Genomic DNA, 17,338 nt, shown 5'->3' with positions numbered 1-17,338 from the left:
ATGACCGTGTGACCGTGTAGACGACAAAAAATGTCTAAAATGTCGAAATTTGTCGTTTCGACCGTTTTAGACGTATTTTGGGGCGGGGATTTCAAAAATCGACATGGTTTTGAAGTGCGATGACCGTGTGACCGTGTAGACGACAAAAAATGTCGAAAATGTCGAAATTTGTCGTTTCGACCGTTTTAGACGTATTTTTGGGCGGGGATTTCAAAAATCGACATGGTTTTGACGTGCGATGACCGTGTGACCGTGTAGACGGACAAAAAATGTCGAATTTTGTCTTTTCAAACGTTCTAGACGTATTTTGGGGCGGGGATTTCAAAAATCGACATGGTTTTGACGTACGATGACCGTGGGGATGGTATTTACGTAAAATATTTCTCTTATAAAAAGTTATCTCATGTGGTTTCACCCTATTGCTACATTTCGTTTGCAACGGTTTATTCTTATTCTAAGTATACGTTTAATTTTAATTTTGCATACAATTATTGGTTATGATATTTACAAACTTTTTAAAATTTGCACAAACCGATTTCAGAAACCAGTTTTTCATTGAATAGCAAACCGGTTTCCTAAATTTTTTCAAACTCCGATTAATCGAATACCGATTTTTAAAAAAATTAAAAAATCGGAAAAATCGAAAAACCGGTGTTTTAAAATCTTCCGATTTTGCACTCCCTAATGAACACGTTCCATCTCTTACGGCTATCACGGAGAAGCAAAAAAGTAATTATCCGGAAACATGTAGGGAATTTATCAAAATTATGTAATTCAGAAACACTGGTGAAAATCGCAATCCCAAATTCATACGCGTTCACGTTAATATGTAGCAAAGCCATCAATGAGTTTCACCCCTCAATAAGTGCATAAATGAGCAATCAAAGTTTACTTGTGCGCTTCACCACATTTACATAAATTTCACTATGTCCATTTTCAGTGATATGGCATTTCCATACTGAATAAACTCATCTCTGGCGAAAGCTTCAAAACATGCAAATGAGGTGACCATCACATATAATTCCAACATATATACATTTATCTACATACTTATCTGTATGTATGTATGTACATGTTTATGTAAATACACTTTAATAATCCCGTAAAGTCAGGCAGGTAATGATTTCTCAATAATAAATTTGGTAACAATATTTCACCAGGTAGTAAAAATTCGTTACCATGATAGTGCTTTACTATGTACCAAGTCATTACCACACGGTACAACTTATCATTAACACTTTGATAGAGTCATATACATACTTGTGCTTTTCGGTAATCTTTAAATCCAGATTATATACAACCTATTTACCATGACGGTTAGCTTGTGCTACCAATTATGTAGGACTCCAGGAGCCTTTTCTTGATCGATTCTCAGAATTCTATTCTCGTCTTTGTACCTGAGCCCAGCTTAAAAATAAGTAAAATGTGTCACACCATGCAAAGCATACGTTATCATTTTTTTACCGGTAATCTTACCTGATCGTAACTTTACAGGATGATAAATTTACCGATATGTAGTGAAGTATTGTATAAAAGAAAGGTAAGATACTGATAAGCAGAAAAATTATGTAAACCTCGCAATGGTTGAATGTCCCTTCCAAAAGGGACGCTTACTTGTCCAGACTTCTTTGCATAAAGTTGTACACATTCCAGTGGTTGCTTAACTCTGCTCGTGTAAGTAAAGACGTGTTTTTTTCAGGTATCCCTTAAATAAATGACAATTTACTAAATTGTTTCATTTCACTTGCACTAGCACCAACAAGTTTGAATATTTATAAAAAAAAAATAGAACTTTAATGTGTATTTTAAATTTTACGTTCCAGCTAAAAATCGACACAAATTAAAGCCACACGGTTATCGTTACATAAAAGTTGTACAATCTTCCTACAGGTAAATACATATCTTTGATTATCTAAGAAACCAACCAATATTTTTAGTTTTTAGTGTTTCATGTAGATAATAATTGTCATTAAAAATCATGTGCTAACTTCATATTTTGTGTTTATCAACGTCGTTAATTCTAGGACGAACCCGCAACTGTAGCATAATTTTCGTAACAAAAATCCACACAACATGCAGCTGCGTAAAACTTCTGCACGAGAAGAGAGGAACTTTGCAAACTTTGGTAAATCTTAATTTTTCTCGTAAAAATTATTAGTTTCCATGTTTCGAGAGATTTTAATATTTCCTATGCTTATTCACTCCGTTTAATTGCAGAATCGGAAAAAGCACGTGCCCACGCGAACGAAGTCATGTCAAAAGTTGTCAGGAATCCGCTGGTCAGTTAATCTCTTTCATAGCATTAATTTGTATAAGGAAATTTTGATTCGAAATGAAATCATGCAATTAATATCGTGTACGATACCAATTTCATGATTTACACGTGATATCGATCGATTAAAATTGTTCCAATTTCCTGTAAAAGGCGACGATTTATCTAAGCCATTTACCTATTTTTGATAAATAGACACGAAAAATCCACTCCTTAATACTGATAAGATATAGAAAAAAGTTAAAAATTTGGAAAGAAAAATAGAAATCAAATCTACCTTTCACCATCAAGTCACCACCTCGTATACATATATTTTTTCGAAATTTTGATGTCAGGACGATTTATTAATTTATGTATTTATACAGGGTGGTTAAAATTTCACGCTCCAATGGAAAATTTTTCAATGGGAAAAATCCCTAAATTTCCATTAGTTACAAGATTTTTGGTTGAGATTTGTATACAATTTGTATAAAACCGATGGAACACAGATGACCAAATTCTTGAAATGTTTAATTTTAGAGACAAAATTTCCGTAACTAATGGAAATTTAAGAATTTTTCCCATCGAAAAATTTCCCATTGTAGCGACATTTTAACCACCCTGTGCATTTATACTAATGTTCATATACAAATGGGAAGAAGCTCTTAGCAAAACGGTATTGAATCATCACCAAACGGGGAGCCCACATGATTTAACCAAATTGTGATAATATTTACCCCACATTGTGATAAATCTTCCCCCCAATGTGTAAACGTAACACTGGATAGTGAGGATTTAACACATTTTGGGGAAGATTTATCACAATATGGAGAACATATTATCACAACTTGGTTAAGTCATGTGGGCTCCCCGTTTGGTGATGATTCAATACCGTTTTGCTAAGAGTGTATATTGTCCCATACGAGAAGTAAAATACAGCACATGTGTATGTCTTTTCTAAGTTCAAAAGTTCACTCGATCAAATCAGTAATAAATAATCGATTCGTTTAACAAAAAAATGAATTTTGGTCCAGATTCTCGACGCCATCTTCGCCAAGCTTGACCTTCCCGATCTGAAGAAATCTCGTCTCGTCTGCCATGACTGGAACGACGTGGCCTCCACCTTACTAGGAAAACGGGCTTATCTCCGAGTCAACCCGCTTATCTCGTACAAACCCTCCCAGTTTGACGAAGTTCCCCCCGTCCCCGACAAACTGATGCGACGCATCCTCATCTCCGACAAATACCACTGGTCCATCCGGTCGAACAAGAAGAAGACTCAAGTTATCACGAAAGCCCTCACCGAACTGCCAAAGGTGTCCGAATTAACCCGGGAAATTAAATTTGTCGCCGCCCGGAAGGAATTTGTCCCCGCTTTCTGCGAAGGAATGACGGCCTTGGGGTCCACCAAGGTCCAACGCGTGGAATTCCTGAGCGCCTGGAAACGCGACAAGGTGTACAGATTTCCAGCCGAGGCTTATCAAAAACTCCCTCCACAACCGTACCTAACGTCGCTCAGGTTAAGACTTATTTCCGATTTTGGAAATTCCCGGATTCAAACCGAATTTCATGAATTTCAACACCTGATCCAAATCTGGCTCGAGGCTGCCCCCAATTTGACCACGCTGGACGTCACGGCGTCCCTCTATCCGAATTTGGAGGGGTGTAAAAGTCTCAAAGTGCTGAAATTTGAGTACCCAACGCGGCCCTTGAGTTGTCCTCAGCACCTCTGTTTGCACAATTTAACCGACATGCTGGGACAGGTGAAGGATTCCTTGATCGAGCTGGAATTGGATGTAGAGTCTTCCGGCCGACAGGTAAGGGTCTACACTCTTAGAAACTTGGTATTGAAAAAAACCTAACGGTATTGATACGTGACTCTACCGCCTTGGTATTAAACGGTTATACCTTATTGGTATAGAACCGGTATTGAAATTATACCTCATGGTAATAATTTTAATACTAATGACTAATTGGTATTCAAGTTTTTACCACGTAGTATTAATTCAATACCGGATCAATACCACGCGGTAGAGTCACATATCAATACCAACGGTTATTGATTTTTTTAAGAGTGTAACAATGCGGTGGTGGAAAGTGTAAGTCTCCGATTTGCTTGAAATTTTAAAATTATGTGGTCCAAGTCAATACAACCAACGTTTTTTGACGCAGTTTGTGCGGAACTTGTGAAAATATTAGAGCTCAAAGTTGAAAAAAATGACAATTTTTACCAAGCGGAGGAAGCAATAGGGGAAAAAACACCCTTTGTTCAACTAACTTTGTCCTCCAATATTTTGACAAAATTTCGACAGACTTCCTCAAGAAGCATGGGTTGTGTTGACTTGGACAACATAATTTTAAAATTTCAACCAAATCCAAAGCAAACCAAACCAAAGCAAAGGTTACACTTTCCACCATCGCATTGTAAGTGTAGCGTAAAAACGCAAGGGTATAAAAAATGGCGAAAAAATTTTCATCTCACGAAAAACAAATTTCATGCATTTCGTAGTACTTTAGACGAAATGTTTTTAAAGTACCTTTTTGGCAAAAATAAGGTGGCATTTGGCGAAAATAAGAATAATCTGAAAATGGTAAAAAAAATTTAATTTGCTTATCTTATATTAAGGTCAGATTATGTCATGTGTAAATTAACTCTTGAAATAAATAATTTCTCAAATTATAATTTCACCATTTTTCCGCTTTAGCCAAACCTGCCAATAATTTCGCGTTTGGACTTTCATGATACTTTTTTACCACGTGGCGAATTTTGTTTTCGTCAAACCGGTTTTAGCGAACTGACCGTCAATCAAACAAATTTGGGAATCATGCTAAAAATGAAAAATCCAATTACTAGAAAGTTTAAATTACCTAAAAATTTCTTTAAAACTATAGTTTTGCAGGCTACAATTTTAGTCTCAATTTTAAAGGCTTTCCCTCTCTGTATTGTTATCTAATCAGTTTTTTTTCATATTACTTAAACAGATCCACCCTGTTTTGGGAGGTCCAGTCATGTCGAGAGTTACCACCCTCTCAATCCATGTCACAAGTGCTTCATCAAATGCATCGTCCCGCATCCTTGACTTCTTTGACGAGGACCACTTTCCCAAACTAAAAATCCTCCGTGTCCGCCAAACATGCGGAGATTCCATGTTGCCCAATCTAAACACGTGGCGGCGACACGTGGGAGTTCAATCGCTCGCGTTGAGCATGGATTTCTCTGGGGAGGAATTTGAGAGAAAACTGGTCAATTTATTTCCTGCCGTGAAGAAATTCGAGCTGAATGTGAAGCACATGCATCGTACTTCCATTTCTGCACTGAATCGGAGTATTGAACCTTTCAAAACGTGGGATTTGGAACGGGTCAGCGTTGTCGTGGAGGGGGTTAGACAATCCTCCGTGTTGTTGAAAATTCTTAAAGTTATGTCCATTTTAAAAGGTACGATTTGAGTTAAAATCCGTTCATTAAGAAAAGTTTTAAATGAGTATAAGATTAATGAAGGGTCGTGATTATGTACTTCAGGAGTAAAAAGTGTCCGGTTCCCGGAAACTTACGTCAAGGAGGACCACTTTTCTCGTTATATTCAAGATCTCATCTTGCAGAGTGGAGGATTTAACGATGTAGAAATCTCGGGGCTTGTGGTACGTCGTTTTTCTCTCACAATGGTTATTTCACAATAGTTATTTCCAAAAATGAAGCTAAAAATTAGGAGTAACATAACGCTTATCTTCTCGTTGAATGGCCACTGAAGAAAAATATTGGCTGTTAAGTTCATTTTTGAGCAAATTTTCTCTTGCTTTTCCTCCACGGAGCGAAAACCAAGGCACTCGTGTGAATTTTGGGCTCCAATATTTTCCTTCAAAAGGGCCATTCAACTGAATGTGACTTCTAATTTTTAGCTTGATTTTTTGACATAACTCGCTAGTCGATCCCGGCTTGAAAAAACGTTCCATTCTCAGTAAAACAACCTTTTTCATGCCCAAATTCATGTGTTCTAAATAATTCAGGTATCCGAAATCGTGGAACGAATACGACCCATCTTCGACGCTAATGGTGGACTCATTCATTTCACTGGAGGTGTGTACTCCAGCCGAGAAAGAATCCCGCGGAGAATTGTTGCCGACGGAAAAACACTGCAAAACCATCAAGGGTCTTAACCCCTAAAAAATGAACAATTAAATTAGGTACACACTAAATGATACAATTTAAGGAGACATATATATTTATCTGTGAACCTTTTCCATACATATCTCAGAATTCTATTCTTAACTCGAGTCCAACTTCCGGCTTAAAAACCAGTCAAATGTGATGGATGAACGATCATTCATCGTACATACATGCATAATGAATATTGCATTTTACAAAACATCCACCGGATCTTATTCATCATAACAAGTATCAAGTACTAAATACCAGTGCATGATTATCTGTATGATGCATAAGACATTTTGTACATTACTAAAAATGACCTATTTTTCAATAACAATTGAACTAATACATAATTTGTAAATCAAACAAAATCAATGTTTAGTCATCCTGACAAATTGTTAAGTTGCCATCATATCGGGATGAATTTGCTATGGATTTAAACTATCTATGCATGTAAAATTAATAATCAAGCTCGGAGATGCACGCAAAGCCTGCAGAAGAATGAGCAGTAAATATTATGGTGATGACTACCATTTCAACATTTTTTGAATTAGTTTATAAGTAAGATCTAACAGAATTTGAATTATATGTACAAATAGCTGTGATTTTTTAAAAATTACCCGTATGGAAGTAACAAATTTAAAAAAATCCGGGTAGTGGCCCCACTTCGTGAGGCACCTAGGATGTGGTAAAATTGAATTACGTTATTTATTTATTTATATTGCTTTATTAAATCGTTCTATCTATAAGCTAAATATTCATAAATAAATATGTATACATATGTAAATGAATTTAAAATTCGGTTGTATTACGAATGTATTATTTGCATATATTAAAAATTTATATTTATAAATTTAGTTAAAACATGCATATATGTACATATGTGTGTACACGTCATTTTACTAATGAATAAAAATATTTGTAAGATTTAAATTAATTAAGCTTTTGATACGGCCCGTATCATATACGGGACAGGACGTCAATTAGCTTAATTTCTTGGGTCATTTGTCCTTTTTCTTTTCGTCATTTTTATACTGACAGTTTACATAATGAAGAATTTAAATTTAATTTTTATAAACACAATGGTGAAAATTGCATGCCGAAATTCATACCCGTTCTCGAGATATCATGACGCAGGTGGTCACAGCAAAATCTTCACCCCTCAATAAATGAACAATTCACATACATACATACATACACTCTAATAAATAATGCTATCCTATTGAGAAGTACGTAAATACAATCTCAATTTTATATTAACTAAGCTATCCAGTGGAAATGCAGTGGAAACTTTGCTCAAGTTAATACTGCTCTGGAATAAGGATATATATGTACATACTTACTATTAATTGACTTCATTTATAATTAAGAGTGCTATTAACTTTTCAAAAGGGTTGCCTTATTTGTAAGGGTGTACACATCTGTATGCACTTTTTGACGGTTAACTTATGAATCACAGGTTGTGATATGTATGTATGTAACTGATAAGATGGATGGAGAGAATGTACATAAATAAATATGTATGAACCTTTCCTTGCTCGGTACTCAGACTTGTGTCCTGAACTTTATACTCGGGTCCAGACTTGGGCTTAAAAATTAGTAAAAAGTGACAGAATATGCAAAGCTTACGTTATCATTTTTTTAAATAAGAAACGTAGTCTTGTCTGAAAATTGCAATTTCCTAGAATAATAAATAATACATATAGGATTTAAGTACTTATTTGAGAAAAATAATGATACTGATAAGGATAGAAACCTAGGCATAAATTATAGAATGCGTGAATGTCCCTTTCAAGATATGCTGACTTCTGCCTTCCTTTCATACATAAATATTTCTGTCGTTGTTTAACCTCCGTCACAGTTGGTCGACACATTTTTGTGTCTCCAGAATTTTAATAAGTAAATACATTTCCTCGTTGAAATAATATTTAATTCGTGCTTTGATCCAATACTTAGTAATGGAGGATGAGTGCTTGATAATTAAAGATAAGCAAGATGTGGCCTCTTAAAATCGGTGAGGTAAATAAGTAAGTATTCATTATTCTCTCACAGAAAGGCAGATTTTAGCTATGAGTCCAACATAATTTCAAAACTTTAAATGTTTCGACCTGATTTAAAATACTTACTTGATTGCCAAATTAAATTCAATAGCCACATTTTTCAGAGACTTTGATGAATTTACCACTAGGAACAAAAGTAATATTTTTAAAGTTAGATTTGTAGCACACTATAAATAAAAGCTGTGCTAAATTTTCCCATGTTTGTATAAAAAAAAGAGAACGACACAATAATTGCGTAAAATTTGTCCAATTTAACCCACTGTTGCGTAAATATTACTAGGTTTGTGTGTTATTCAACCATGGGTAAATTGAGCGAAACTTTTTTTTACAGTGTGCTGGGATTAATAACCTGATTTACATACCTAAACTTGCATTGATTGATTGATTGATGCTTTATTCGAATGTCTAACAAGTTCACAGTTACAAACCATGCTCTTCCACAAGTGACATTATAAAATAAACAACTTTAGAAAAAAAGAAAAAAACGAGTAAATATATATAAGCAAGTGATCATAATCATAAACAAAATACAATTCCAAGTTAAAAGGTCCACATTGTATACATACAGATAGGATCTACTCGTGTTCTTATCCAACTCCATATTGCTTAAAGTTACGGATACATAAATCATAATTATGGCTAAAACAATTAATTGTGTAAACTATTTCCCTATATTGACTGCATAAAGGATTCAGAATTTTCACTAATTTGCGCATTAATTTTCCATAATTAACAAAATTATTATCATTGCTATGAGTTACAACTGTCAATTTGCTCTTGAAATCAGGAACACAGTTAGGACATGACCAGGTTTTTGATACAAAGATGTTGCAAAAAGATTTGTCAGAAAGATTAAAACTGCAATTATTTCTGTGAAAGAAATTTAAACAGTATACACATTGCAATACTCCACTATTCGCACAAGATTCAGCAAGGTCATCTTGAAAAAGTACAGTGTAGTTTGTTCCTTTGTGTATAAAGGGAGATGAGACGTCGATGATTTCCTGTCCGCAGAGGTGACAGTCTGGTCCCAAAGCTTGGTCGTCGTCCCAATATACGAAATCAAGTAGGTTGTAGATTTCGCTGTTTTCCTCATCAGCCATCCCGCCTATCAGGACTATTGCGTTGGTTGAGGGATGCGCGAGTATTACAGCTTCATCGATGGTCATCAGTTTTGTTATATTGTGACAGGGCCCGACAAAAAAAACGTACAATAATCAGAGAAAAGGTGAACCATAAATGAACAGATATCTAAAATAAAGGATCGGATCTCGCCTTAAGAAGGCACTTTACGTGCAACAGAGCGGCCAGCCCGCAGACAACCGCACGGTCTCAAACTCCGACCGAGCACTTGGGGGCGTAGAGGACGCTCCGTATATAAGCTGGAATCCCCTCAGAAGAAGTACGAGTGGAATGGAGTGAGCAGAATTTTGCTTCTGCAACAGTCCACTTCAGCAGGAACGGGGAGGCCGGTTGTTATAAAATTTAAAAGTTGCACAGAACGGTCAGACACGGTCGTGGTAAAAAAATTCATCTACCACTATCTTGTTGGGGTCACTAGGGAGGTGGTGACACTGATTACGGAGTTGGGGGTGTCGAAAAAACTTCAAATTTTTAAAAACAAAAAATAATATAGAGAGCAGAGAGAAGAGAAATTGTTGCTCTAGTGTTGGTCTTGATCGTACGTATTAACTAACTACATGTATTAATTTTATATGTAAATACAAAAAAACACATATTTATGTTATATATAGGTTCGACATCAACTGACGCCAAATTCCACCGTCAAAAATAAGACTCAATATCCTGCATATCTTCACCTTCGGCCATTTATCTGATTTATATTACACATGTCTGTTGTCTTATAACGGTAACACATTTGTAAACATTAACATAATTTTAATATAAATAATTCAAGCCAAAATTTGAATATTTTTCATTAGCCTTCTCCGTCGCCGTGGAATAGATATAGATGACATCGAGCCGAATGGAATTCCAGCACCCGACTCGCGTCTTTCATCTCACCTCAGTAATCTATTATCTCAACAGCCAGGGCGAGACGAGAAGCAATAATTCTTCCCTCTCAAAACGCCTTGAAATGAGTTACAGCAAACTCATCTCATAGATATGCAAACATAGAGACAAGTATTAATTGTAAGACCTTTTGCATGTATGCTTCATTCTGAAAAGGTATCAACTAAGAATTTGAAAAAAATGTTTGGTCTTTCTATTTGGCCAATTTTCGACAGGGAATATGATAATATGATAATCAATTAAACGCACGATAACCTATCTTCGTCCCTCACCTCGCAAAGGTGTAAGACTCTTTCAACACGTGATAAGTCAGATCGTCAAGCATGATTTGTGCTCTTAGGTCTATTTTGTTTCGTAGACCCGCAATTGATGACTTAGCCTCTTAAATGGGATAGTAGCAAGCGACGATAGGTTTTTAATACCTGTTTAAAAAATTTTTCCTGCCGCATATCCTGTGTTCTGCAAATACTCGAACTGTATTCCAGTCTCTTTAATAGATCTGAAAGAACATAATGATTTTAAAGACATCTTTCTTCACTGGTACAATTGACGATTTCAAACTGCATTAGAAACGTTCAACACTAAGAATTATATTTGTGCCCTAGAAGCTTGAAACGTTTTGCTAGTATATGTTTTGCTCCAAAAGTTATGAAGCTTTAGTTCGGTTTTGGCTAATTTCCGAAACTCTGTTCGTGTGGTAGTCTTTTTCGTGATTTTCTTACACACTCTAGATGATCTTTACAAACAATAGATAATTAAGTAATGTAAATCTTAAACCATTTAAGAAGGATATTTTTTATTTGTGGAAAACAGTTTTGTTGAAATATTGTAGCGAGTTTTGACAAAATGTTGAAGGAGATAACCCAATGAAATTATCATCTCGAGTCAGCGAAAGTCTTGAATTGTCAACTTGCAAGGAACTGCCCAGTTTGTTTTAAAGCTATAAAGTGCCTTTATTACGGAAGACTTAATATCCTATTTATTGAAAATGTGTATAGTTCCGTTATGTGAAGTTAAGTAGGCAAGAGCTCCACATATATACAAAATATTCTTGGCAACCTGAGTAAAGTATTTTGACCAGATACGGTGCTGAAATGATTCGTTTTCAGGTGTCGTGATTCATATTGTATAAAATATTATGGTACTGAATTAGCTTAAATGTCACATACTCTATTCCATTCCAATGAACATCGTAGATATTATAATAATCTATTGACCACAATTCGACATGTACGATCTATCTTAGACACCACCTTTTTGATAAATCTTCTTCCATAACTCCGAATTCTAACTCCTTGTAATTAAAAGGAACTTCTTCCAGAATCGATGAGTTTACATCTGGTATTTTTGAGCCTCTTAGATGAGAACGAGTGCCGCCAGTTTGTTGTCTTCTCCATCTAATCGACTTCGTGTCGTCTGTTCACCTTCTAAATCTACAGCTTGAATCTCAAGAAATACATTATTTAATATTTCTTCCAATGCTCGAAGTATAAATCTCTTTGGTGGAGGCCAAGGTCTGCCTGGATGCAACTTCTGCCATACATTGTATCGTATGGCAAATTGTAACAAATTTATTCTTGTGTTTGCGATGATTTTGTGTTCCTCACAATGAAGATATTTCTGTCCTTATCCTTTTTGTGTGTGACAGAGTGTTTCACCAACCTCATATGTGAACAGTGTATAATATAATACGGTAACCTCCATGGAGGAATGCGAGTGCGGTGCAGGCTATTGCATATGCAGAGCAAGTATGCATGGCCCTATATACGTAACACAATTAGGATACACGTATCATGTACCTAAATCCAATGTGTAGCAACGAAGTTGAATGCGTCCACATTCGTCTGCACTATTCAAAGTCATTTTACCTATAACATTAAACGCTCTATTTTCATTTCATTACTTCTTATTAGTTACAATTTTATAAATATGAACTGCTGATCTCGATCTTTAATTAATATTTTTCCAATTTTTCACGTCTGGTGAAAAAGTTCCTGTCGCAAGTGAAGTAAATTTGCCTAAGGAATATCTACTACGTATATAAAATTTTACGTAAAATATTTGAGATTACATATTCTTTGATTTTGCTGAAGTATACACTGGAAAATTTTGAATTTTCATGTTCATTACTGGGATAAGGTTGGCTAAAGCTTACGCGTGGAAACCTTAGTGGAGCTACGTCTCTTAATAATTTTTATACTCTTTAGTATCACCTTCGAATTAGAAATTAAAAGTTGACTTTCATTAACACCTTTTCTACAATTTTACACATATAGCATTGATACACGCCTTATCCTTGTAGTCTCTCCCTAGCTTGGAGCAATAATCCCAGTGCTTGTAAGCCTCGCCCCACAGTGGGCCAGATTTAATAAATTTTGGCCAAAAATTTGAAAATCGATCATCAATTTGAAAAGTAATCCGAATTTCAATTGCTAATGTTGTTAATCATTACAAGATCGGCCATTAAGCCTTTCAGCAAAAAATGTTTAATTTAAATTCCTCTACTATAGAGGGTGTGGTTTTTAAAGCCAAGATACTTTCCTGCTACCACCTCAGTTTTCTGAGAAATCACAATGATGGAGTATACTTAAAGCATATTTGAGTAAAAATAATTCAACTTAAATTTGACTTTTTTAACTTTAATGACTAAAAGTGGGTGTGGTTGGAACAAAGCTTGATGGTCGCAGCTGGTCACAGCAGTGTAGCATCCCACTACTATTACCTAATTAATGGCGCCAGTAGTTAGTCATACGTGCACGGGAATGGGTGGGAATGTAAGAAGATGTAAAATCCCTATCTCCGTAATGTATTTGGCATACTTTAACCGCTTCGTTTATCCGATTGGCTTGAACCTGTGCCTTAATATTTTACACCAAGTTCAAGTTGGTTACAAAAGGTAAGATGGCACACGAGTTAAGCCAAACAGCGGCACTGCCTTAACGGCCACTTTTTTAAATTCCTGGCCCACGGACGCGTCCGTGTGACACGTCTACATACAAGAAATCAAAGTTGCTCTAGTTCAAGTAATTATTCAACTTGGATATTCACGCATTTGCGTATCAGATATTATTATTATTTGAAATGACCTTACCACAACTAATTTGTATCACTATACATGTAACAACTTTCTGAACAGAGGTCCTCATAAGCTATGAAATCAGACTGCCATTTAGTACTTTGCAAATTTAATATTAAATATGACATACACACAATTTCACATTTTTCGATTTTGCTGAAACATGCATTGGAAAATTTGGAGTCTTCATGTTTATTATTGGGACTTTGTGTAGGTTGGCGAGACACTACGGGTAGAAACCTACGTAGTGCCACCTCTCTTAATAATACTTATGTATACTGGTTAATATCGCCTTTGAATAAGAAATTAATAGCTGACTTTCATTAGCAACTTTTCTAGAATTTTACACATTTTGCATGTAATTGATTATGAATGTAAAGGATTGGAAATATTGCAAATTTTGAATCCGTTTATGAATAATTTTGGATACTTTTTCATATATGTATATATGCAAACTTATGTACCCACTTATTTACATATTTGTATCACCTCCATTTCCACAAATACATTGATATATACATATGTGCATATGCCAGACAATGGTAGTCGCAGCAAGTATGTACTAGGTTTGTTTTCATGTTAAGTGTCATAGTGAAGATATCATGTACAAATTTATTTAAAAAAAGCATCTACGAGTCAAAATTATTAATTAATACTTGAAGCTTACATATGTACATTCGTGTCGTTTACTAAATAGTCTGTAAAAATATGTATGTATATAAAAGTCATAGAATTATTGTATGCCAAGAAAATTGCTAATTGTCGAAATTTATTCGGTTATTTGCACATTTTCTTTGATTATTTTTATCCCGACAGTTTAAACAATAAAATTTTATTTCTTCATTCATGTTTCTTATCACATATGTATACTCAATACAATACTCAAAAAAATTAAAAATATGTTGGATATTATTAAGAAAATATATGAGACTATAATCCGATCACGAATATGCAAAAAGTGATGCAGACATTTGCCAATTTCTTGCAAATTGAAATAACCTATCAGTACAGCTTTGCTTAGCTCGAACCAGGAATGATTAGTAAACCCATGTTTGTCAGTAGTTTTCTATGAAATTATGTGCTACTATTTTCCACTAATTCTTCCATCAATCCTTCGTATTACTAGGCTCCAAATTCTAAAAATATTTACTATCCCTTGGTCCAAATTTCAGCTTTCTATGTTAATTTCTGAAAATCGGTGGGGGTCACCCCTTAGGGTCCTTCTGGATGAAAATTTTACCAATTTCACTTCATATTCTTCCATTACGGGCCATTAGCGGCCTCTATACCAAATTTCAGCTCGATTGGATCATTTTGAAAAAATCGGTATGGGTCACCTCCTCGGGTACCTCCGGTTGACAAATTTTCCAATTTCACTTCATATTCTTTCATTAGGAGCCATTAGCAACCTTTGTACCAAATTTGAGCTTTCTATGACGATTTTGAAATTTTGGTGAATAATACCCCACCCACTCCGATGACCCCCACCGGTCAACCACTGGACCAATGTCACCCATCTTCGAACTCGTTTCCTAACTTTGTCCAATATGCATATGGTAAAAATTTCAAGTCAATCGGTCAACTTGTTCGAGAGTTATCGAAAGACAGACGGACAGACAGACAGACAGACAGACAGACGGACATGACAATTACATAAGCCCTGGTTCGGGCTAAAAATACGCAAAATTTCGCAAATTTGAATTCTTCGTTCCTTTAAATTCAACAAAATCTTGGCTAATGTAAAATACAATTTTCTTATTGCAAAAAATTTGCAAAAGTTGAAGTTCGCAATTTTTCATTATCGTTTCATTATACAAACTAAAAAATTATCATTTACATACAAATGTATGTACGAATGAAGGAAAAGCTAATTTGTTTAGCAACTAGAAAATCACGCCTCACATTGCAAGGTTTTGCAACTTGCAAAAATAAATGTCACAGATAATTTCGAAAAATACGTAAAAATAAACTAGCCTTGGTTATTTTAACTAATTTTCATGAAAAATAGCGAACTTCAATTTTTTCATATTTTTGGAAATTTTTTGCAATAAGAAAATTGTATTTTACATTAGCTAAAATTTTGTGGAATTTAAAGGAACTAAGAATTCAAATTTGCGAAATTTTTCCTATTTTTGCAAGTTGCAAAAAATTGGCAAATGTCTGCATCCCTTTGTGCATATTCGTGATCGGGCTGAAATTACGCGGACGGGTACACAAATAATTTTTTTAAATTCAATAAAGTTCATTTCATCATTCGAAAGGCTGGTGGCTATGTTAAAAGCATGGGGAAAATGACAGATATTGGTACAGCTCTCGCCAAATATTTCGCGGAAACGTGATTTTGCACCGCATGTTCTATGACAAAGTTTTAGTCTCATTAAATTATCTGTCGATTAAGGCTATTCCGAAATGAGATGGGACAGTAGTTGTGGTTCCCTTGTGAGAAGTAGAAAAACAAAGTAGCATTATGTAAACTTGCTGTTTTCATAATTCGACATTATTCAAAATGCCATTAGACAATAATGGTGTTACGCAAAAAAATATGTAATTTCACCGGGGACGAGATAGATAAGTCATATGGTTAATGTTGGATTGACAAAATTATTTATTTAAATTTAGCCAACTGCTTTCCCAAGATATAAAAAAATTGAGCCTTTTTCAAAAGAAGGTGCTCCAACCTTCAAAGCTGGTTGGACTCGGACATGAATGGCAAAAAATCAGCCAGGACATTACACAATAGGGTTGAAAATCGCAAATTTCAGGGTTGGTGCAGAAATTCGGATTGGTGGCAAAGAATGGATTTACAGTTATCATGTAAAACCCGCTTTTTATTTTTCAACGGATTTATAAACCTGGATTAATTTAAAATTTATAGGCATTTGTCTATTAATTAGATTGAATTTACAAATTTAAGGTTTATTAAGTAGCTTCAGCTACTTTATGCGAAGACTTTGTCCGTCTGTCTGTCTGTCTGTCTGTCCGTCAGCAGGATAACGAGAGAACGGATCAAGATAATCGAAATCGGTTTGCGGCATCATACATATGACCCTAGGGGGATGATCCTATCAACTTTTGGGGACAATCGGACCACACCCCTTGGCGCCAGGGGGTGTGGTTGGGGCAAAATGAGATTTTACCCTAAATCGAGTCTATGGATGAAATAGAGTCAAATTTTGTGATTCCCTGTTGTGCCACACCCCCTGGCGCCCATGGGGTGTGGTTGGGCAAAATGAGATTTTACTAAAAAATGAATCTATGGATGAAATACAGTGAAATTAAGTGTTCCCGCGATGTCGTGGGAGTGGTTGGGGTGAAGTGAGTCTGAAGCTACTTCCTTATGTGCGTTTACGACGGTTTATTTTAATTTGATATAAATTTTTTTAATTAGATCTCAATTCAATCTGGACTGTTATGTCTGTATTCAATATTTTTTTAACTTAAATCATATGAATAAACAAGCAAATTTTCATAAAATTGGTAAAAAACGACAAAATTAGAAACCTAATTATACATATATTTACATAATATACACGCGTCTCACACCTGGCGTGCATGACCCCTCGTCTAACCTGTCGCAAAGCATTGTAATACATACAATACACTTGACGTGTTATTGCATCATGCTATCATGCAATTTGCATGGGGGTTTTAAATACTAATTTTGTTGTAAATTTCATTTTTGAGTTAATTTTTGAATTGAACCAAAACGTTTTTGAATTTATCTACACTCTTAAAAATCCAGTATTACCACGCGGCATTCATAGTTGACT

The 17,338-nt window shown here is 35.1% G+C and overlaps 1 protein-coding gene and 1 long non-coding RNA gene across 4 annotated transcripts; both read left to right on the top strand.

The window, feature by feature from the left end:
- Nucleotides 1-1,659: 1,659 nt before the first annotated feature.
- LOC118437520 lies at nt 1,660-7,197 on the top strand. Of its 2 annotated transcripts, XM_035856571.1 has the most exons (8): nt 1,660-1,699; nt 1,824-1,890; nt 2,025-2,125; nt 2,218-2,279; nt 3,286-4,068; nt 5,234-5,687; nt 5,772-5,890; nt 6,257-7,197. In XM_035856571.1, the coding sequence occupies exons 3-8, from the start codon at nt 2,074-2,076 to the stop codon at nt 6,404-6,406; spliced, it is 1,620 nt and encodes a 539-aa protein (XP_035712464.1). In that variant the 5' UTR covers nt 1,660-1,699; nt 1,824-1,890; nt 2,025-2,073; the 3' UTR covers nt 6,407-7,197. The 2 variants fall into 2 exon arrangements, with proteins under 2 accessions (XP_035712464.1, XP_035712465.1); XM_035856572.1 differs by lacking the exon at nt 1,660-1,699 and having other exon boundaries at nt 1,758-1,890.
- A 1,006-nt stretch (nt 7,198-8,203) lies between these two features.
- LOC110855699 lies at nt 8,204-14,413 on the top strand. Of its 2 annotated transcripts, none has more exons than XR_004836086.1 (3): nt 8,204-8,417; nt 10,213-10,328; nt 10,402-14,413. It is a non-coding gene; the product is annotated as an uncharacterized LOC110855699 (long non-coding RNA). The 2 variants fall into 2 exon arrangements; XR_002548495.2 differs by having other exon boundaries at nt 8,206-8,425.
- The last annotated feature ends 2,925 nt before the right edge of the window (nt 14,414-17,338 follow it).

Source organism: Folsomia candida, unplaced genomic scaffold (genome assembly GCF_002217175.1).
Source record: "Folsomia candida strain VU population unplaced genomic scaffold, ASM221717v1 Fcan01_Sc013, whole genome shotgun sequence".
NCBI lineage: Eukaryota > Metazoa > Arthropoda > Collembola > Entomobryomorpha > Isotomidae > Folsomia > Folsomia candida.
This window is presented reverse-complemented; position numbering and strand designations above follow the sequence as displayed.